Source organism: Corvus moneduloides, chromosome 3, assembly GCF_009650955.1.
Source record: "Corvus moneduloides isolate bCorMon1 chromosome 3, bCorMon1.pri, whole genome shotgun sequence".
NCBI classification, from domain to species: Eukaryota; Metazoa; Chordata; class Aves; order Passeriformes; family Corvidae; genus Corvus; species Corvus moneduloides.
The window spans coordinates 116,639,048-116,661,740 of record NC_045478.1 but is presented as its reverse complement, the minus strand read 5'-3'; the positions used below and the strand labels follow the sequence as shown (position 1 = coordinate 116,661,740).

The 22,693-nt window shown below is 43.9% G+C and overlaps 1 protein-coding gene and 1 long non-coding RNA gene across 2 annotated transcripts in view; one reads left to right on the top strand and one right to left on the bottom strand.

The window, feature by feature from the left end:
* The first annotated feature begins 45 nt into the window (after positions 1-45).
* Positions 46-12,662, top strand: LOC116441600. Its single transcript, XR_004239169.1, has 2 exons — positions 46-474; positions 12,411-12,662. It is a non-coding gene; the product is annotated as an uncharacterized LOC116441600 (long non-coding RNA).
* Positions 7,152-22,693, bottom strand: part of JAG1 (jagged canonical Notch ligand 1) — a 35,635-nt gene continuing 20,093 nt past the window's right edge. The window contains exons 6-26 of the mRNA XM_032103671.1: positions 20,081-20,211; positions 19,656-19,775; positions 19,106-19,219; positions 18,439-18,552; positions 17,575-17,688; positions 17,124-17,170; positions 16,444-16,617; positions 15,808-15,958; positions 15,120-15,284; positions 14,498-14,611; positions 13,767-13,880; positions 13,548-13,661; positions 13,307-13,423; positions 12,772-12,799; positions 12,577-12,662; positions 11,666-11,779; positions 11,332-11,441; positions 11,014-11,250; positions 10,548-10,679; positions 9,943-10,093; positions 7,152-9,571 (exon numbers count right to left, since the gene is read on the bottom strand). Of these exons, the coding sequence (XP_031959562.1) occupies positions 9,114-9,571; positions 9,943-10,093; positions 10,548-10,679; positions 11,014-11,250; positions 11,332-11,441; positions 11,666-11,779; positions 12,577-12,662; positions 12,772-12,799; positions 13,307-13,423; positions 13,548-13,661; positions 13,767-13,880; positions 14,498-14,611; positions 15,120-15,284; positions 15,808-15,958; positions 16,444-16,617; positions 17,124-17,170; positions 17,575-17,688; positions 18,439-18,552; positions 19,106-19,219; positions 19,656-19,775; positions 20,081-20,211 (2,905 nt within the window). The 3' untranslated portion in view covers positions 7,152-9,113. The remainder of the gene's footprint in view (positions 9,572-9,942; positions 10,094-10,547; positions 10,680-11,013; positions 11,251-11,331; positions 11,442-11,665; positions 11,780-12,576; positions 12,663-12,771; positions 12,800-13,306; positions 13,424-13,547; positions 13,662-13,766; positions 13,881-14,497; positions 14,612-15,119; positions 15,285-15,807; positions 15,959-16,443; positions 16,618-17,123; positions 17,171-17,574; positions 17,689-18,438; positions 18,553-19,105; positions 19,220-19,655; positions 19,776-20,080; positions 20,212-22,693) is intronic.

The window sequence follows — 22,693 nt, the reverse complement described above, 5'->3', positions numbered from 1 at the left end:
AGGGCCAGGAGCTGGACTTTGATGATCCTTGTGAGTCCCTTCCAACTCAGCATATTCTGTGGTCTATGATTTTATGTGAAGTAATTTAGAAAAATCTCAGTGACATTTACCTATGACTGTGGATATCCTCATTGAGGTTAAGGAGATGATTCACATCCAGGAGCATTAGAGTTGGTGGTGTAACCCAGGTCCTGATGAGAGTTTGCAGCTCTGCAGCTGACACCAAGACACTGCTGATTGTACAGCTTCCTCCTGCTGGAAATAATTTCTGCTCTTGCTGCAAATGAAAAAGATTCTGCATGTGTCTGGAAGACATGTTCTCTTTTTTCTTTCTGCTATTTGGGTGATGTTTCTCAGTGCTTTGCAGTCAGGTTGCTAATCCTTACCCAGCTCCAGGTTCTGTTAAAAGGTCTTTCCCAGTACCAGCAAAACCAAGGCTGCAAAGAACCTGGTTTGGAGGAAGAAGAGCCTGAGGTATGTTCACTGTTGTCTTTTTTATGTGCTGGAGATACTGGGCCAGGAAGGGAGTGAAAAACCCCTTTTTGATGGACTTGAAAGAGATACAGGGATATTTAATTGAGTATTTATCAGAAAAATGAGAGTAGTTGGAATAATTTGATAATTTATATTAAAGTCTTAACATAGATAAGTCAAGTGTCAGAAACCAGAAGGCAACCACATACCGTTTTTATCATCCCATACTGTTATTCTATATACATATATATGTATATTTTAACCTTATAATTACATTTTAGTTTTAATCTTAACTGAATAACATACCTGCCTGCACCCTTTCAAATTAATGTCATACATTTATAGGGGGCTTGGGTAGATTAAACCATTGTTTGTGTAGCTAAGAACACTTGATTTTTCCTTTAGGATGTTGTGTTAGGTTACTTAAAATGCTGTTTTCATCTCCTCTCTGATGCCTGGGAACATCTCACTTTCAAAGCAGTGATCCTGCAACAGTGAGAGATGTAGGGTGATTGAGGGTGTTAGAGCCTGGAGAGTCAGAACAAAGGCCGGTGGACTTTCTCACAAGTTCACAGTGGCATCATTCCTTCTGTCCTTGATAAGTTCTAGGCTCTTTGGAGCTGTGTATTTTTGAGCTTCGTTACTATGAAAAGTTGTGTCCTGGATCCTCTCAGAAATGCAACTATTCAGGGAAAAAGCTTTGAATTCATGGTCATTTCTGGATTTTAGATGGTGTTGCAGCTCAAAATGGCTTTCTTTTGTCTGTGCGGCAGGACTTCTATACCAGCTTCCCTTTTGCAAACCTGGTGGTGCTTTGGGGTTGCTGGGACACCCAGGCTGTGTCCGTGTCTCTCTCCTCTCTCTACTTCTAGCCCAGGGTCACCTCACACTTAGCATTTTTCTTTATCACCCATCCACCTGCACCCAGAGGGCTGGCAGAGGTGTGGTCTGACATGCTCTTGAACCACAAACCTGATTTCCTAAGTCAGGTTTAGGGGGAAAAAAGGAACTGGAAACTGAGCTGGAGTAAAATTAGCAGTTTGCAAGTCTTGGCTTTCTATTACCAAATTGCTTCTGCACAGCATTAGCATACCTTTCTGTAAAAGTAATGAATATTTAAGCCTCTGTTCTCTTCTGAAACAGCCACTGAAGCACAGAAACAATGCCTTTGGTTCGTTTTTTTATCCTAAACCAGCCAGCTTTGATGGGTTATTATTTTTAATGAATCATCTGGTTCATTTGGTCTGTGCTGCTTGCTGATAATGAACAGTCCTTTCCTAGTGAAACACTTTCTGCTGCATGCAGATGATCATTGCCATTATTCTTTACATCAAAGCAGTTAAAAATATTTGTTAGTGGACTTTTATGGTTAAACATATATCAAAAGCTAGGCCAGCCTTTTACATAATCATTTATAAAGAGGAAGCAGCTCATGTGAATTCTCCCTTGCCCAGCGTTTGTCAGTAGGAAAGTTTTAAGTATCATACCCAAGATCTTGTGGGTACTAAGCTTTGTGCTGGTTCTGGTGTTACCTGCCAGGTAGGCACCCAAACTTCCTTTCCTACAGAAAGTTTTGCCCAAGTAAGGTGTTAAGTAGCTTCCAAAGACATTTATTTGGTCAGTGTGAACTTCCTTCCCTCTCACTGCTCAGCATGTGGATTGCATTGGCTGTTTTAATTGGCATTTTGTATCATCATCTCATTGGCTTTGACTGGAAAATGGTTTCTTTCTAAAGAAAAAAAATGAAGGAAATATTTTTGTGTTTGCAATTGGAATAAGAAAGATGTGAAATATAGGCTCTCCCAGATTGCATACTATGAATAGTTATCTCCTTGGCTTTATCAGTACCCAGGGAAAGGTTTTGTTCTCTATTTAAACAGCTGCAGCGAACAGAGGCAATAGCACTGAGCCTCTTTGCCAGCAGTGGGAAGTGCAGGTTGGCCTCAGAAATTAGCTTTAATAAAAGGCACTCCTCACTTCTTTGCGTTGTGCTTTTTCTCCTTTAATAAACATTAACTCACTTCCAGTAACCCAAGTGAAGGAGAAGATGTGGGCTGAGGGGAACGGCCGCGCACAGAGCCTTTCATCAGAGGGATATCAAAGCGCTCAGCAGCTGAACCTCAGGGAGCTGGAAGTGCTTATTCTGACAGCTGGGGCAGCACTGAGGGAAGCAGTGCGTCCAAGGTAAAGCAAGCTGGTTAAGGAACAGCAAATTCTTTCATCAACTCACACAACTCCTTCTGTCCATATGTTTTCCCCAGATAATTAAAATTGAACCTGGTAGTGTGTGACCTTGTCCTTTCCACAGTGGCAATAAGGTGACATTTTCAGGTGGGGACTTTTTGTTTATTTGGTGTTGTCTTATGCTGAGAAATCCTAAAAGTTGTGGAAATGATGGAGTGTCGCAAGGCATTTCAGATGTAACCTGGAAATTGTCCAGGAAATTAGCCACAACTGTCCTACCTTCTTTACTATCCACTTAAATTAGTCCAGAGCTGGGACTCTGTTCCTGTGAGAGCTGACAGTGCACCTTTTGTGAATGAGATTTTAAGTGATTTGCTCCCATTCTGTCCAAGTTAAATCCTTTAGTACAGTAGTAGGAATTGGTACTCTAGCTCCATAACTGCCTTGCTTGCTGGCATAGTAATTATCTTTTTTATTTATGCATCAGATCTTTAAAGAAAAGTGTCTCAAGCTCTAATTCTAGAGCTGGGCATGCCCCTTTTTAATATTAATATGATCTCATAGTGCTAGAATGAAAGGAATAGAGATTTATTTCTCCACCCTGTAGAGAAACTGGTTGAAACAATTTGCACATCACAGAAGGCGCTCGCTGGCAGATCTGGGCTGGGACTCCGGTCTGACGCCGTCTGATCCCGCATGGCTCTGCTGCTGCCCCAGTGCCAGGGAGGCAACTGCTGAACCATACAGAGCCTGCACCCCTCTCCTCCTCCTCTGCCCCAGAAACTGGAGTTAATCCTTGCACAGCTATTTTACTGCGTTTTCCCTCTCTGGGAGCAATCACTGACCTTTGCAAGCAAACTCAGTGGCACTGGCAAACAGTTACCACGATGGCCACTGCTGTCAATGCTGAAAAAAGAGGAAGCCAAAAACTTCTTAAATATACTCAAATATTCTTACTTCCGTTTGAAGGGGAGGGGGAGGTTACGCAATCACTTCCATCTTCTGGGGAGGAAAAGGCTGAATTTGGTACTTCCCTTGTCAGAACTTCTCGTCTTTGCAGGAACTCCTAAAAACCATGAAGGCTCTGCCTTGTGACTCCACAGATGGCAGGCCAGCACCCTGAACCTGGGATAGCTGGGAGGCAGGGCTGGATTCCAGCTCGAGGGCTGGAAGATAAGGAGAAGAAACAGGCAGTCTTCAAGGAGCAGCAGGGAGCATAACCTTGTACATTTTAGCTTGGCAGGGAGCTGATTAATAACATTAACTCGTGCTGTGCAGGTGTCAGCTGGTGTGAGAACAGGAGGTGTGTCTGTGCAGGGGAAAATGGTTTCACCAGGACATGACTGGAGATGCAGTCGCACGTTTGGGCCCCAACCCGGTTCACGTTCCTGGCCTGAGGGGCTTCAGGTCTCAGTGCTCACCAGCTGCCCTTGGCTCCTGTCAGCAATGGCGAGGGAGCCATTCCCAAGGCTGGCATTCCCGGTGACATGAATATGATGGTGCGAAGGTTGATGTAACCTGCACCATCAGCACCTTTCCCAGGTACCTCTACGTAAGATGGGCCTTTTCCATGCGGAGGTGCAGAGCTTTGATGTGGCCGTGTTCAGCTCAGGCTGAACCAAACCCAGATTTGGCAGGTTCAATTACCTGTAGGTAGAGCAAAGCTCAGAGTGCTAAGGGGAGCTATTTTATTTTATTTTATTTTGTTTTGTTTTGTTTTGTTTTATTTTATCTTTAAAGCTCCTGTGCTTCCTGGCAGCTCAGGAAGCACACATTTTTTATTTCTTAGATGAAGAAGGATCCAAAGAACAGACACATAGTAGCAGCAGGAAATTTCTCCTGACTAAACAGAATGTATCTGCCCTGAGTAGTAAAGTGTGAACTGGCAAAGTATGATTTCCACAAAAATAAATGTGCCTTGGTATCTTAAGGGGGAAGCACTAAACTTCACGTTTCTATTTATTTTCATGGCAATGAAAACCACTTCATAGACCAGCCCCCATCCTGGTGGTGGATCTGGGCTTTGGGGGACTGTTCTTGTGTTACAGTGTACCATTGAGATAGGAGGATTAATTAAAAATACCATTATGAAAATTGCGCAGAATTTTCTGACTGCCCCCTGTACAAATTGCATTATTCTAATTTTCTAACACCATGAGGTAGCAACAAAAGGAGGAAAATCCATGGGGAAATGGGGAAAAGCAGGGGTGTGTGGAGCAGCTCTGCAGTAACAAAACCTCTGTATGGAGCACAGGAAAGGCTGGAAATAAATAAATGAACTCTGGGCTCAGGGCTTTGACACATTTTGAAGCTTGAGGAACCCAGGTTTTGCTTTCACTGAGTCTTCAGATACCTAAACAGCTTTGTCACTAAATTTACATTGTTAAATGATTAAGTCTGTAAATAGAAATGGCCTCAGTAGGTTTTGGAGAAGCCTGACAAATACATGTTCCCAGAAACAGCAAATGCCCTATTTTCATTTAATTACTTTTTGCTTAAGAGAAGGCAGACTCTTAAAAATTCCTAAAAGTTCAAGTATGTTTGAGCTCTTTGGAAGAGGTAGTTGGTTTCTGTATCACTGAATTTGAGACCCATGTTAACAGTAGACAGCAGGAAGATGGTTAATTCAACATGGGAAAGCAGTCAGGGAATAGCCTGGCTTTGCCCTTTGGAGGCAGGTGGAAGATTCTATTATCTTTAAGTGGCTTTTTTGGACAGGACGTGTTTGCTTTATTGCAGATTTAGAAGTCAGGGAACAAAGGGAAATAAATACTCATGGGATTTGTTTGATGAGGAATTATTGAAGTGGTCAGCTGAAGCTAATCTTGTTGACTTCCCCTTCAGGAGGCAGTAAACTAAACAGGCTCCGGTACTTGCCCTGTGTGGCGTGAGTGTGAAGAGTAAAAGCAGCAGCCAGCCAAAGTAGAGTAGCCACGATGGAAACCTTCTAAAGCGAGTTTAAAATGAAAAAATTAACACTAACAAGATTTCATCAATTTTTTTGACAGCTGTAAAAAAAGTACAGAAGAAAGTATTTCTCACTCCCAGGTTTTGTTGGCATTCAGTGTATTGTCTTGGTTTGAAAGACAGGTGTCTGCTAAGGAAAGCAGGAGCCTCCCTTGGAATGGAAAATGTAACCCCCTTCCTTCCAAATTATTATAATTTTGAAATTAAGGGGCTTTCAGGCAAAGATATGAGGAATAGCAATAACAGTTCTTTACTAATACATATATATATAAAACAAGGCAAACAAACACCACCAACTCTGGCAGCAGCAGCAGCAGCAGCAGCAGCAGCAGCAAACAGAGCAGCAGCCCAGCCCCAGCCTCTCTCGGCTGCAGGCGGTTTCCCCTTGGGTGCAGTTCCGCTCACAGCCGGCAGGGGCGCTGGGGGCTCCCGGCCAGGCAGGGCGGCTGCGATGGTTCCCCGCGCCTGCAGGGGGCGCTGTGGCGCGAGCTCGGGGAGCACACAGTGATGGCAGACTAGATGGAGCTGGGAAGGGATGGAAGAAAGGCTTCACAAACCCCCAGGGGCAGCTGATCCCGGTGCCCCAGCAGGACCCTTGGGAGCAGCAAACTGGAAGGGCAGGAATGAGCAGAAAATCCTGGGTGGTAGAAGGGATGTATCAAACTCCACAGCTGTAGCGGGAATCTGGGGATGTCTTGGCAGGCCGGGAGTGAGGAGCTACAGTGTAGCAAAGAGAGCAGTGGCAAAGGAATGGTGGGGGTGGGGCAGCTGTGGCCCAGATCCCAGCAGGTTAGGGAAAAGCAGGCTCGGGATCCTGGGGTTTTTCCCCTGAGGCACCCGAACAGACAGTGAAAAGTCCCTCTTTTAGTGAGGTAGTGTTAAATAAGGTCCCAATGAAATGGCCACTCCAGGGAGCAAGCTCCATTCATGGTAGAAGAAAGGCAGCAGAAGGCAGAACCCTGCAGTGGTGATGAATTCTCCCCACAGTGACCACAGCTTCTCTCCCCTCCGAATGCTGAGAGAACAAGTGGAGCTAGGGCCTCCACCCAACTCCTTTTCCCCAGTCCAAATCTCGTGGCATCTCTGCCGTCCACGAGGAACCCCAGGTAAAAGAGAGTAGCCATCTGGACCCATCCCCAAGCTGTGGCCAGATCTTTTGTCTCTCTTAAGTATGCAGTTATTGTCTCCTAGCACCACGTATGGGGGAAAATTCCTTAAGAGGAAAAAACCAAAAGGAGAATTCCTAAAACCCCAACATTATTCATATCGCAGCAATCTGTATATAAAATATCTGTTTATTTACTACAAACAAATACAGATGGGAAGGCCTAACCTTGCAGCAGGCTGGTTTAACTATTTTTCAATGAACTTGTTACACATTTAATTGTTCCTTCAGCTTTGCAGTAGCCCTTTACCAGAACAACTTTGCAGCTTCATCAGAACATGGTAAAACCAGAGCAGCCCCTGAGCCAGCAACCCCCTGCACACAGGTGGGAGGGGCAGCATTAGTTCAGCATTCGAAGCCATTGTGTTGAATACTTTCAGAGTTTATTTTCTGCTTTACAAAGCGCTTTTTTGCCCACTAGAAATCAGCATCATCTATGGATCCCTTCCCATCCAGGTCAGCACTTTGGATCTTGCCTAGCTACTTATATTTGGTTCCTATCTGGGGGCAGCTCATTGGCCCGTGCAGGGTAAACTCATTGCACAAGTGCAGCCACACCATCCTCTCTCAGGAGAACACCGAGGGACATTGGCCAAGAGGCAGTGAGAACAAGGGACATGCTGCTTTCCAACCTCCTCAACGCCATTCGGAGCCAGAGGGGAACATGTAATCATCTAACAAAAAAACTGACTCCACCAAAGGCAGGGGCAGGTCCTGGAAACCTCCAGCAGCACCTGCCCCTGCTTTTGCACAACTGACTGGCCGGGAGCGCCTCCAAGCTCAATAATCTCCACGCTCTTTTATGTTTTCATACAAAAAATTTAATAAATATTACTTTTCAAGATTTATTGCCAGGAACAACACATCAAAGATGCATTTTCATGTAACACTAATATCACAATACAAGGTATCTTCATGATCTCAATGGTTAACCACCGAGATGACTATGTTTATAAGCCTTTTGATCTTAAACATCGTAATAGCACTTTGATTTCCTCACTTGTTAAGGCGGGCAGTGTAATCTATGGCAAACCTACACAGTGATCTTACTGGACATTCTACTGTTCAAGTATTCAACAACTAGCTTATTAGAATACTCCCTAAATGCAGTAGATTACAAAAAAAGTCAAATCTACAAGTGGTTCAGTATTACATATTCATGGTGAGAAGAAAATAATTAGAATTTACAAAATAAGATTGCTGTGTTTCCAACTTCACACGCTAATTTGATATTTTGAATTACATGCAACCACTCACATTTCATCTACATAAAGTAATAGCTCAGTTTTGTTCCCTTAAACTGCTTCTTAGCAGATTATCTGCCTTTCACTCGGTTTTCAAGTCTAAAGCAGCAAAAAAAATTTTCTAGTCTAATTCTCTAAACTGCCTCAGTCAGTACTTACAAATAGTCTTAAAGTGATACTATGGAAGGTGTTTCAAACGTTTGACATTGTACAAAAACCAGCATCAAGGCATGAAAGCCCATCCTATTAAAAATAAACTATTTTAGAACACCTTAGTTTTGGCATATAGGCAACATGTAACAAGAAAATAAATTCAAAATAGAGAAGCCACGAGCTTACAATGCTATCAAAAACCTTCAACTCTAAACACATACATATAAATAAAAAGGAATGATATTTTAAGGCTTATGATTATTAAGTTAATAAATCAAATATACACAGTGATTAATAAAAAAAGAATTATTTACATATCTATACAAACTTCTATTTTTGACACATTTTCCTCTTTAAATTCTTCATTTACCAGCAACTGCTGACAAGTTCCCCCCACCCACCCCCAACAAAAATACAATAAAAAAATAAATAATAAACTTATTTTTGATAGTTGCTGTGGTTCCGAGCTGCAAAGGCACTTTCAAATACAGAACTAGTTGTACGTCACCATAAAACCAATATACAAAAAACTCAAATTCAATAAATATAAATAAAATGTATTATTCTAAAGAAACTGTATAAATCGGAACATCTGGCAGAAAAAAAATGAACACTAAGGAAGAGTAATAAGGCTATGTAATACCTTATGGAACGTCTCCGTGATGGATCAGCTGCAGCTGAATTTACAGGAGGGCACTTTTGACTAGTTTTGCATAGATGTGAAATGCAGCACTTGGTATTCCAGCCAACCACAGCAACTATCATTGCCAGTGTAAGCCAGCTTGTCCAAACTTAAATTAACACAGGGATTCTAAGTAAATAATAGCCTTAGACTCAAATATTACACAACAGTTTAAGAACTACAAGCTCTTGAGTGCCTTTATAATGATACTCAAAGGCCCTGCATGGCAGCACCCCACCGTCTGCTATACGATGTACTCCATCCGATTTAGGCTTTGTGCACTTTCCAAGTCTCTGTTGTCCTGTTTATTTGTCCAGTTTGGGTGTTTTGTAGGGGTGCTGTTGGGGGGCTTTTCATCTCTGTCTACCAAAGTGTAGGCTGGCTGCTTGGCAAATCGGGCCTTCTGCTGGTGCTTGTCCATGTCGTCCTCCTCCACCTCGGAGTTGTGTGTCCTTATTTTGGCGATTTTAGAGTTTTTGTTTTCATAGTCTTTAATGGGGACAGTATTTGCTCCGTGTTTCTCAATGGGGTTTTTGATCTGATTCAGCTGCTCCCTTACGTTGTTGGTGGTGTTGTCGTCAGAGGCTGTGTGGGTGTGGCTGCTCTGCTTTCGGCGCTTTTGGATGCACCAGTAAAACACAGTGACCAGGCAACAGATCCAGGCTACTGTTAGGACTGAGCTCAGCAAGGGCACAAGGAAATCTGGAAGAGAGAGGAGAGAGTTAGTCCTGCTGCAAACCACAGGGGACACTTCAGGATGTCTACAGAGAAAACAAACCTCAGTTTTTACACTTTGTTTCTTCACTTATTTCTCCATGAGGAGCACGGAAGGGTAGCAGCCCTTTTGCCAGGTCAGGCCACAGGTTTAGAGAACTTTTGGAAAGTTTTTTTAGGGTTTTTAGAAATAAAAAGACCTTGGTGCAAAGCCTCCCCATTGTTCCTGATGAACAGGGCCAAGAAGCAGAGATTCCAAACTTGCTACAAGTCTCCGAAGAGAGGAAAGCCCCTGCCCCTTGGAAGGGGTGTTCCAGTCAGGGCAAGGTACAGGAGTCTGGGGCCAAGGAGCAGCTCACCTGTTTTGTTCTTGGTCGGCCGCCGCTGCACCCTGACTTCAGCAACGGCAGCGATGAGGGTGTTGTTCCCATCGCGCTTACTGACGAGGTCGATGATCTTATCCGTGATGTCTTTAATCGGCTTTTCATCTTCCCCAGTATCTTCTGCAGACTGCAGGAGAAGGCACGCAATTAACACCAAGCACCACATCAGATGCACGGGGGAACCTGCTATTTATAAACCTTCACCGGCAGCGAAGGCTCTTGCTACTTTTAATAGATGACAAAACAGAACCAAAGCAAAAAGGCCTGCTATGGGCAGAAACTAAGAACTCAGAATTTTTGTCCTCATCCTTAAAAAGACCAAAACCTCCAAAAAAGCAAGAATGTAACAGAGGAATGTTTTACTCCCCCTATTACAGCTGCCCCCAGATGGCAGCTTTCAGGTACGCATGCACATGTAACCAGAATTCCTTTCCTTTTCTTAAAGGGAATCAGGATGGAAACTAAACCACAAGAAGTGCTGACAAGCCAGGAATTAAGATTTTGATGAAATCCACATGTTGCACACATATCCAAGCAATTAACTACTAAGACATATTTAAAAATATTCCAGGAATACTTACAATAGCAACATGGATTTCATTATTTGCCAAGTGGGAAGGTTCACAGGTAATATAGATGGAATATTCAACAGAAACATTCTTCAGAATATTCAGATTCCTCAATTCACTGCAAACATGTTCTGTGGTAAGGCCCTGGAGGATACAAAAAAGATGTTGGCTTTGTAAAATACATATGCACACGAACACACAGATATAAGATTTGTTCGGGATTTTTTTTTTTTCTTGCCCTGAAGTAAGAGTTCTCAAGGGAAAAGGAGGTGGAATTTCCTCCAACCTAGCTTTTGTTCTTCTCTAGTCACAAAAGGATTTAGGCTGCAAGGCTGTATTAATCCTCCTCTGCTTTTTGTTTTCTTTGATAATAAGGCAGTGTCAGCTTTTACTGCACTTTTCCCTACGTGGAACATCATTCTATGCTCTGGGAAGTGAGTCTATGTGTGCCACAGCCCAGTGAGCTGCTGCTACTTACTGGGGCCATCATCTCTTTGTTAAAGGTGAAGGTGATGTTGGCACAGTTGTCCTGGTAGTAGGAATCCGAGTTGCATTTGGTCCTCACAGGCTGCTGGTTGGGGGGCCAGCATTCCCCCACGGCAGCACACGGGTGGGTGAAGCAGTGGTCATCCCGCACAGGGACACAGGTGTGGCCAGCGGGGCACTCGCTGGGGCCTTTGCCATGCAGGACACAAGGCCGAGGGCCACACCAAACCTAGGAGAGAATAAATACTGGTAAGAACCCACTGGTTAGAGGACAGAAAATGGTGTAACCCCCAGCACAGCACAGCTGTACCTTAGAACAGGTGACTTTTCCATTCAGACACTGACAGGTATTGCAGTCGTCATCCCACTTAGTCCCATCTGGCATTACCCGAACACTGGTAATGCAAGGCCTTCCTGTAACTGAAGAGAGATTGAACAGAATTATAAGCTTAAAATAGGAAAAAACCCCTTTTCTAAGTTCGTCTAAACTTCCCACTAAGTTTGCTTCTTCAATAAAGACACTTGCTTTAAAAAACAACAGATAATACACCCCAAAACCAATCCCATACAACCACAAACCCATCAACATGCAATTATACAGCTCTTGCTGCAAGTGCTAGGAGCAGCTCTGGCATCTGGAATACCTTCTTGGCATCCTGGACCACTGCGACCCGGGGGGCAAATGCAACGGTACCCGTTAATTTCATCTACACAGGTGGCTCCAAAGGCACAGGGCGAGGACTGGCATTCGTTGATATCTATGATGGGAAGGAGAGGAAATAGAATAGTTACTCCATAGTATCCTTTTGTTTTGTCAGGAAAAAGGCAAACATAGGATAGAATTGCCTACTGGAGCTTTATGTTCATCTTCTAGTGTCTCCTGGGACATAGATTCCTGCTTGCAGCACCAGTATAACCTCAGAAAAGTCCTTTGACGTTTCTGCTGTGTGGCACTAACAAAGATCAAAACCTGACCCCTGTGGCTACTTGAGCTTTCCAGGGCAAGGACACATTCCTTCCTACACAGACACACTTCCTCTCCTCTGATGTGTTCCAGTTTTGTCCCCCACTAGATTCTTCAGCTGATGTCAATGTTAAACCCTTCCCAGCTCTATTGCTGCTGCGAGACTTCTATGCCATGGCTGTTATTAAAAAAAGTGTCCTCCTACCTGTAATTATTACTAAATTACAGGGAAGCGCATACATCACCTCAGGGCTTGGAGGTGGCTTATTAACTGACAAGGTTTTTGGCTGGCACACTTTCATCTCAAGCAGAAGCCTGGGCCACACAAACACATGGAAGACAGTCCCAAAGGGTACTTTGCCCACTCAGCTGAACCAAGAGGTTTCAGCTCCAGCTGAATGACTTTAAATTTCTTTCATTTGCAGTGTGATTCCTGCCCTCTCCAAATCTGCTACGGATCCAGGTAAGGATAGAGATGACACAAGACATCTATCACTCATCTGATCTACCACTTAACTCAATTAAGATGATTGTCTTCCAACAAGATCCAAGCAAGACAAGAACTGAGGCAGAGAGCCATCGAACACTTACTGATCCTGCAGTCGGGCCCGGCGAAGCCTGGAGCACATTCACAGCGGTACCAGTTCTCTCCATCCACACAAGTGCCACTGTTGTAACTGCAGAGAAAAGGCATTATTACAGACATTAAAAACTGCTACCGATAAAAGGAACCCAGAATTCTAAAACAACAACAAAAAAAATCAAGGATAAACATAGCAAACTTACCAAGGATGAGGACTGCAGTCGTTTGTGTCTGCAAAGCAAAGACAGACAGCATTAAACATGCAGACTTTGGCTAATACAGCTCTACTGGCAGTAAAGAATGATCAAACTTCCCCGAATGCCCAAGATACACTTAGCTCAACTTTTACAAAAATATGCTGAAATTCTCTACTAAATTGATTCCAGGCTTGTACCACAAAATTTGTTAACTACATTGTGGAACACATGTACACAGGAAGAGATCCTTGTAAAGAATCTAACGGGGGAAAAAAGTGGAAGCAGACAGAGCTGCTTGTAGAAAAAGAATGCAGGAGAAAACAAGACAACATCTGTCTCCACTTAGCTCATTTGCAACTTTCTCATGCCCAGGTCAAGGCTCTATCACATAAAGTCATTAAAAACAAAGATTCAGGTGATGCTAAAGCCTACATCAAACAAGCTTTCCCTTCTGGTTTCAATCTTGACTCCAAGGGTGACAGGATGAGCTCATGTTCTCATCATGCAACACTCTGGAAGAGTTCAAGCAGAGCTGACTTACTCTGGGTACATGTGGGTCCTTCCCAGCCCTCCTTGCAGACACAAGTGAAAGAGTCCCCGCTGACTACACAGGTACCACCGTTGTGACAGGGGTTTGGCAGGCAGCTGCTGTTCCTCGCTGTAACACAAACAACGTTTGCCGCTCAGTGGTTAGAAAGCCCTCAAGTCTGAGCCAAGAGGAACAGCTGAGGTCAGAGCTGCAGCGCTGCATCTGCTTCCTGGCGATTATGCAGGGTATTTACCTATATTACAAGTGGCTCCTTCCCATCCCGCAGGACACATGCACTTGAAAGTGTCCCCCTCGTCATAGCACGTCCCCCCGTTGTTGCACGTCGCCTCATCACACTGGCTGTCACCTGTGGAAAACCCAAACTATCCTTAATACTGGTGCTCTCTTATGGCAACAAGTTCAAGCAGCCTATCAGAGCATGCCTGTTATGTTTTGGAAATGCTGAACTTACGGGAGTGGCAAGTTTTTCCTTTCCACCCATTTTTACATTCACAGAAGAAGTCGTTGACCAAGTCTCGGCAAGTTCCTCCATTGTGGCAAGGGTTTTTACTGCAGTCATTAATATCTGGATATGTTAAGGAGAGAAAACAGGCTCAGTGGTGTTTACAGAATTGACAAACACAGTGCTTGAAAGGAGCATAACCCATCCCCAATTTTGGCCTGTGTTTCAATCGTGGATTAAATGCTTAAGTCAGTATTTTAAAGCTTTAGGCACTGTCGCAGAGATGAAGACTGTTTCACCACATTCCTCCAGTTTGTTTTCATTTTGTTTGTAATCTTGTTTCAGAAACAAGCAGTGAAAAGGCCTATTACATAAACTGCCCTGTTAGTCAGGGGAAGGGAGCAGAGTGCTCTTCTGCTCCCGAGACTGACAAAATACAAGTGTGACATGCAGACAGCCATTCCTAAAGTGGCATCTACTAATGCAAGGGGTTTCTTCCTGGAAGTTATCCAAAGGATAGAGCAGGAAACTGAACAGTGAGAGAGCCAGGTTCTAATTCCAGTCCAATTTTGTAATTTGGCTTTAGTTCCAATACAAAAGCTTGGGACTCGGTGGAAGTACCTGGTCCTCCATGGCCTTGAAGCAGAGTTTGTTGACACTGGTCACTGTAATCTTAAATACAGTGCCAGCCAGTGTTCTCCCAAGAGATCTTTCTGTGTGCTGAAGGATGAATAACTTACTCGTTTCACAATATGTTCCTTCCCATCCATCGCTACAAATACATTTGTAGGAGTTGATGCCATCAATGCAAGTGCCACCATTTTTACAGGGGTTGCTCTCACAGTCATTGATATCTGCAACAGTTGGGAAGAGAAAAGAGGATTAAAAAAAGAGGGGAAAAAATCAAACTAAAAGTACAGCTACTAGGAGTCATCATCTTATTACAGACTGTTTGGTGCTACTTCCATTTCTAATACCCTTTGGAGAGGAATGGTTATAAGCAAGATGAAAAAAGGGTAAAAAACTGTGTAAGGTGATGAACCTGTCACTATTAAAACCAGAAAAAATATCAGGAGTCCTTAAGATCCACGTTAAAACCTACTATTAACTCCCTCAGACCTTGTATACATAAGGTTTTTAAAAACATACGATTCAAGGCCACAGGGTTCATTACTATGAACTTCCCCCAAGGCCTAGCAAATTCCACTCTGCCTCGCCCATGAGGGATATGAAAACTTACAGCAGTTCCAAGGTTCACTGAGTTTCAATGAAGAAACCTTAAAGGGGTTTGGGAGGGAAGGATGGAACCTTTTTCCCGTAAGAGTGGGGGACAGTAAAATACATTCTGTTTTTTGCTCTTACTCTCATGACAGTAGGTGCCAGTGAATCCTTTGTTGCATTCACAGGTGAATTTCCCACCCGCTTGGCTCTTGCACTTCCCGTGAGGACCACAGACATTGGAAGAGATGTAGCGAACCCCCTCGGGTGTGCTGTTGGAAGCCACTGCCACGGTGCAACTGTCAATTACTGCAGAAAAGCAGAGACCAGCATGAGAATTGCCCATGTGACCTGATTCCTTAAGAACAACATTTTCACTTCCAGCCATGGATGTTTAGAAGACACTCGTGCCATAGAATCATTTTGGTTGGAAAAGACCTTTAAGATCATCGAGTGAAACCATGAACATATGACTGGAAATATGTTTGCTGCTTTAAAATAACAGGACTCTGCCAACTGTGCATAAAATAACCACAGCATCTTATCTGATGATTGCTGGACCACATCCATGGCCTGGAATAAATGCATCAGGCTGTTTGCTACCTGTGCTTTCTGTCCACATTGACATAAAACTGTCTTTCAATAGCTGATGCTTACAAATATCACTCATCTTTTCACATAAAGAGAGAACTAAGGCAGAGGGCAAAATTCAGCCTCTTTACATCAGAGCTACTCAAGTGACTCCCTTGCAGGAGCTGCATTAGGGCTCCAGCGAGGGGAGGGGCAGGAACCACTGCCAGACATTCCCATTGACCCGCAAGGCAACACAAACCTTCGCAAGGAGTGGTGCGGCAGTGATCCTTCAGGTGGGAGCAGTTCTTCCCTTCGTAATCCTCAGGGCAGTTACAGAAATAGTCCATGGCAAGATTGAAGCACTGGGCACCGTTCTGGCATGGATTTGGCTCACAATAATCTATGTCCAGCTGTAAGTAGTGCACAGAGAGGGAAGGGAAATAGGAAGGGGGAGGAAAGGGAGTGAGGGAAAGCTGAGTGAAAGAGGTTTATCACGGCCTTCCCTCACCATGCTGACATTGTGGAATCTGACCTTTTTATCTGCTGTCTCAAAGAATCATTCATAGCACACAGAGTTTAGTCGGACTTGCCACTATTTCAGCAGACAACTCTTGATATTAAATTGCCAGAGTAAATAGTTAGAGCTCCACAAAGCCTGACGTGCAAACCCTGCAGTCTGCTTAACAAAGAGAATCCTCTGCAGCCTGTCAGGGGTTTGTTGGTTTCTTTCCCCCCCCAATATATATTAATCAAGCACTTTCTTGGCAGACTGACAGCGATATCGAGTACAACTTTATACTATGCTTCACTGGATGCAAGGCATTCCATGCTCAGATCCGGAGCGTCGGAACAAACGGCACTGGCTGAGGGCCTGCCTTTCACCCAGGCTTCTTACCTGACAGAGGTTTCCTGAGAAACCAGCAGGACACAGACATTGGAATCCATTGATTTCATCCTGGCAATGACCCCCATTCATGCAAGGGTTACTTGCACATTCATTGATGTCTTTCTCACAGTGATCTCCTGCATAGCCAGGTGGACAGATACACCGATAACCATTAACCAAGTCCTGGGAAAGAACAAAAAAAAGTTTAGAGTTAAGGGTTTTCCTCCCTCAATACATTCTTATTAAGAAAAAAGAGTTTAAAAAAGTTAAAAAAGAAAAATCGTATTACTGTGTCCAAACAAGGCAAAAATATTTAGAGGGGAAAAAACACACACACAGAGACCCAGTCCCAGCTTACACTCCTAATTTTCCAGGCAGGACACATCAATCCACAGGTTGAAGGCAAGTGCCTGCATTTCCAGTAAGTAGTTTGCACAACCACCAGCCCATTCACTGGTGACACTGACAGTGAAAATGAGTCATTTATTGAAGTTATATTCTTTTGCCCTTACTGTTCTACAGACATATCTCGACGTGCTGTGGCATGACATAGGCCCTCCCCCCAACTTAAAGAAATGACAATTTATACCAGCTAATTGCTATTTTCCAAACTATTTGTGCTTAGACTCAAATGTTTCACTTACTGCTGCAAGACGTGGGGAAACCAAAGCAAAACAAGAATGGCTTACCCGACAGGATCCTCCATTCTGACATTGTCCACGACAGTCGTTAATATCTGCAACAAAATTAGCATGGTTAGAAGGCAAAAATGTATTTACACTAGATAGAGAGTTCAGTTCTCTCTACAACTGCAGCTAGATAAACCTTTTGTCAAGTTTCCTGCATGCCTTCCTTGAGATAAGGTTATTATAATGGGTGGGAAACCTTTCACGATTCTTCTAGGAGAGGCAGTAAAACTTCACATCATTGTTTTAGTCCCTTTATCAGAATATAGCTATGGTGCAGGCTAATGACTTTGATAAAATTGTATATTTTCATTCCGTACTAACTACTCCCTTTCTAAAAACATCAGCTGCTGGGGCTCTGCCCAGTGTTTAAATCTGAGCTTAGAACTCAGTGGCACACACACACATGCCCATAGAACTGGCCTTTAACAAACCCAAGGGTATGGACACTTACTTATATCACAGTTGTGGCCAGACCAGCCAGTAATGCAGTCACAGTAGTAGCTGCCGATCAGGTTCCTGCAGGAGTTGGCATTGACACAGGGCTTGCCCTCACATTCATTCGCATCTGGAAAACCAAGAGGAACATTCAGCGGGGAGGGGAGAAGCCCACGCGCCCAGAAGTTCCTACAGAGCTAAGAGGAACTTGCAGTGGACAACAGGGATTAGCGTGACTTGAAAGAATAAAAGTCAATCATACATCAGCCTCTCAAGCTCTTTCAGTTTCTCTGCAATTAGAACGTACAGGCTACGCTAATTATTTCACAATTACCCAGCCACTCATTAGGAGCAACTTGCCCCCACACACACATCTCGGCTGAGCGTTCTGAGGGAGGAATGCTGCAGCCTGTTCATTGGGATGAGTGTGTTGTGTAAAGAATGCAGCCAGCTCATTCTCCCTGAGATCATCCACATTTTGGAACCCAGCTGTGAACTCCTGGGTCTGGAGGAGTTGACATGGTTGAAGAGATACAGCAACTTTCTCACAGGGTAAAGGGAGAAACACATGTGGGGGCGGGACTGGGAGGCACAACATGCACCCTTCCCCACTTCAGGGCAGTTCTGGTTCGAGAGATGTCTCTGGTTAACTATTTCCTTCGAGTGCCAGCTCGCAAAAGCAAGGTGATGGAAGCCACACTACTCTTAGTCACTGTCCTAGACCCCAGTCCTGCAAACAGACACTGAATGTCTTCAATGTGCCACAATACATCCACACGCTCCAGAAACATGACCATGACTAATGCAGGACCATGATCCCTTTTGCATTTATCTTTCCTGGCTCTGGAACAACACTGGATGAAGAGAAAGCAGTTCTTACCTAGCTGGCACGTTTTGCCAGTCCACTGAGGTGGGCAAATACACTTAAATCCATCAACTAGATCTTGGCAAGTTCCCCCATGACCACAGGGATTTGGAGAACAATCATCAATATCTGTAATGCAGAGTAAGGAAAGACTTAGCTCCGCTCCCAGACTGGCAATGGCAGTAACTGACAAGTTTGATAATGGATTGTTGCTACCCAGGGTTTTCCCTGAGGAGCAGAAAGGCAACAGGACTTCTACTTGGAATTTCTAGGTCATCTCTGATTTCAGCAAAAGCCTCCTTTAAAAATTAGAGCAGTGTGACAAATGGGTTCAAAGCATAGGGGAAAATTTTACCGCTGTGGCCTTTTTGTAAGTGGAAGTCCTATTTTGATCCAGCAAGTCCGTCTAAAAAGCATTTTAAATAACATGCCAGAATGCTACAAAAATTCAGCACTCTGCTTCTTTCAAGATGATTTTGGCTATTCCCTCCCCTGGTAGTTGAGAAAAACCTTGGTAAAAGCAGAGGGGAAGAGAGTACACAGGGGTATAAATGGCTGCCAGAAACCAATGCTCAGGCTGGGAAAGGTTAAGTAGTCTGCCCTGTAAGTTTATGAGGGATTAGAAAGACTGATCAAAACCAGCAAACTGGCACATTTTTAATAAACACTGAAAAGGACTCACTGTCAGTGCAAGTTGGTCCAGCCCAGCCAGGAGCACACACACATTCAAATCCCGTGGATGTCTCGAGGCAGCTTCCCCCGTTGTGACAAGGGTCAGACAGGCAGGCGTGCTCCGCTGCACAGGGACAGAAGGACATCATGGCAGAAGCTACAGCAATGCCACCAGAGCCACCCCTGCTCCCTCCACATGCTTCTGCTCTGGACACACCATCTTGCTGCACTGTGCTCCTGCAAGAACCAGGAATTTCCTGGCTCGCAGGAGGTCTCCTTCCGTGCTAACCTCATCAGCACACTGACTGGCACCTGCTGGAGCCACAGCCAGACAGGGGGGCTTGGAGTGACCTCCCCAGTGAGCAGAAGGCTGATTTCAGAGACACTAAACGTTCATGATGAAGCATGAACAGGAAAGGCTAGATCTTTGTACCCAGCCCTGACTAGATACACTAGAAACGGAGTTTTCCTCAATCTCATAAAGTGCATCCAAAACCAGCCACCAAAAGCTGGCACAAATAAACTGTCAGGTGGCAGCTCAGCAGCTGCATCCAACTTACCAATTTCACAGTTCTGTCCTGAGTAGCCCTCAGGGCAGGAACATTGGTATTTGTCAGGGCCAGTGTTGCTGCAGGTACCACCATTCAAACAGGGTGGGTGGGTTCCACAGTAGTTCAGATCTGCAAGAGGGGAGGAGTGTTAAAGCCATGGCTGGAAAGCAACAGGAACATCACCACGTGCTTTGTTCTGTTATCCCAGAGCCTTTACAGAACGCATCCCCACACAGGAGTGGGACAGGACAGGGACAAGCTAAGGACAGATGCTGACCATGCCAGAACAGCAGTGGGGACAAGGCCAAGCAGCTGAGGGCCAGCACACTCCCAGCACGTTTCAGGAGCTCACTCAGCCCCGCGTGCACTCCCTCAGTGCAAAGTCTGCCAGCGCTGACATTCAAGTGTTACATGGCCCTCTGGGATTAGCATACCTTTGTCACAGAGCTGACCACCCCAGTTGGTTTCACAGAGGCACTGCCATGGTTCAATGCAAGTGCCATGGACACATCCCGGGTGCGGAATGCACTGATCACAGTAGTGGCCTTGCCATCCATACTGACACCTTCAGTTAAAGGGTGAAAAAAAGGAAAAAAAAATCAGAACAGGGAAACAAACCAAACCCCATCGTAATTGCTGTGTGTAGATATGAGCGTGCAACTCCAAAGCTTGAAGAAAGGCTGGGGAAGTGGGGCAGAAGGGCAGGATGAGGGGAGGGGAGAGGCTATTCAAGGATTGTTTGATGGTTTCTTGTAAACAAACATTTTGGTAGTTTTGCCAAGGTCTCTGTAGCCGGCCTCCTGACAAAAGAATAACTGTTCTGAGAAAACCAGCATGAGGCCATTCAGCACAATAATACTCCTTTGGAGCCTCATATAAATGTGGCAGAGAGGGTGGGTGTGCACTACAAATCAATCTCTGGACTTTGACAGGGTGCTTTATAAATTGAAGGGGGGACGAAAAAGTCTGTGGAAACAATAGTTATCCAGAGATCCTCATGAATACAAGGTTCCAGGCGTTTCAGCCATGCTGGGTTTGCAGGAAGACAAACAAAACCATAACCACCAACTCTGGGCCTTGGCAAGGCAGTAGCAAAACATGAGGAGTTCCCTGCTCTATCAAAAGCCAACCTTATTCTGGACAGACACACACACACAGCCAGTATGGACTGGGCCACAGTCAGGGATGGAAGAAAGCAGCACATCAGGATTTTGCACATGTTCAAAGATCAGCTGTCGGTGTGTTTCTGAATTTGATTGATGTTAATAACCTCTTCTCAGGGAATAACTAAATCATATCCAATTCTGAGAAACACTGATGTCTGAAGAAGAATTTATCACTATTTGATTTCTTTACTGTCATTATCAATGAGCTACCTGAATTTTCTACTTAAAAGGAAGATGTTCTTTTAAAATAAAGCTCCCTTAAGGGAAAGCTTATTTTGGCCTTCATTTAGTTCTCACTAGCAAGACAGACCAAGGATCCTTCAAATTAAAGTGGATCTATAGATAAAAACAAGCAAAACAAGTTGAAAATGAAAAGCAAGGCTTTGTTGAGGTACTGTATTTCATTAACAGGTCCTGAGAGTAATTGATCAGCAGCAATTATGCACTAAGCTGTCACTAAATTATGAAAACAAACCTCAGCTCTACAGAAGTCAGCTAAGCTTTCTATTTGTTAAACCCCCCACCATTCTTCTGCTGGCAATTTCTTCTCATGGGAAAAAGCCAGAAGGATCTATCCAATGGATAATCACACACAGCCAGTGGTAAGTCCAACTTCCCTTCTAAAAATCTCAGGTGACAAACTGCATCCTAATTAACTCTTTTCCTTTAACAGCTATTACAATAGCAGCCTTTTCAAAGTCAGTGGGAAATTCTTATTAGTTTGTGTATTAAAAAAAGCCAGTCAGTGCAAAGAACAGAAAAACACCCAGATAAGGCAAAACAACCTCCCTCAAGTGGCTCTTGGAAAATCCTTGGAAAATCCTTCTGTATAGGGCATATAATGAGAATGCACAAAGATCAAGATTTAGGACCGTATGCTTTTAATTTGTATTGCATTCAAAGCAACTTGCCTGTGAGCTTGCACACAAGCCCAACTAAGGGACCTCACCTGCAAAAGCAGGTATCCAAATTAAGGATTTTACTCCTTTCTGTCAAATCAAAGTGGTGGTGGGTTTTGTTTTCTTTAGAACAAGTGTGAAGAAAGCAAAATAATTTAAAAATCCCCACACCACACGGAAAAAAAATTAATGAGCTTTAGAGCCAAAGGTACTACTTCAAACATCAGCTTCAAAACATAACACACAAAATTGGATAAGGCTATGGGCATTTAGGAAAAAAAGAGTGAGATATCAGTTCCAGAAAAAGATTCACAGCAATAACTCATGTTTAATAATATGTACGCAGCAGTTTCTCATGAGAAATTTAAAGTTAACTTTCCTTGTATAGTGATTCATGAGTAAAAATGGTTTAGTTGGCTGGCCTGCATTGAAGAAAATGACTGGCAGCGAAAGGGAAAAGGATATTTTAAGAACATTTGCAAGTTGTCTGTTGTACCAGAACGCAGAGCAGTTTCTGCTCGGATGTTATTTTTAAACCCTGTTGCATTTGTAGCATACAGGCTATATGACTCATCAAAACTTAAAAGAAAATAAAATCTTGTTTCTGTGTTCACTTTAAAGATAGTGGTCTAACTTGGCAAGCAGAAGTTATCTGAAAGCACCAGAAGGACAGCATTGTTTCAAGACTATGCAAATCAAGTGTGGGAAAGTTGCACCTTAAGTAAATAAGAGCACTAGTGCATGTCTGGGCAGTGAGTGGGAGGCAAGAGACTTAGAAAGAGAAAGGGAAGAAAAAAATCTGGAAACAAAGCCTGTTGTTCTGACTAGGAGACAGCAACCCCTACAAGGCATGTTTATTCTGATGACAGAAGCACAAATCACTGGTAGTCCTGACTGATATGCTCCTTTCAGCATCTGGCCCCCCGATACTTCCTACTGCTTGTTAGGCTTTTTTTTAATTAAAACAAGATTTAGATTTGGT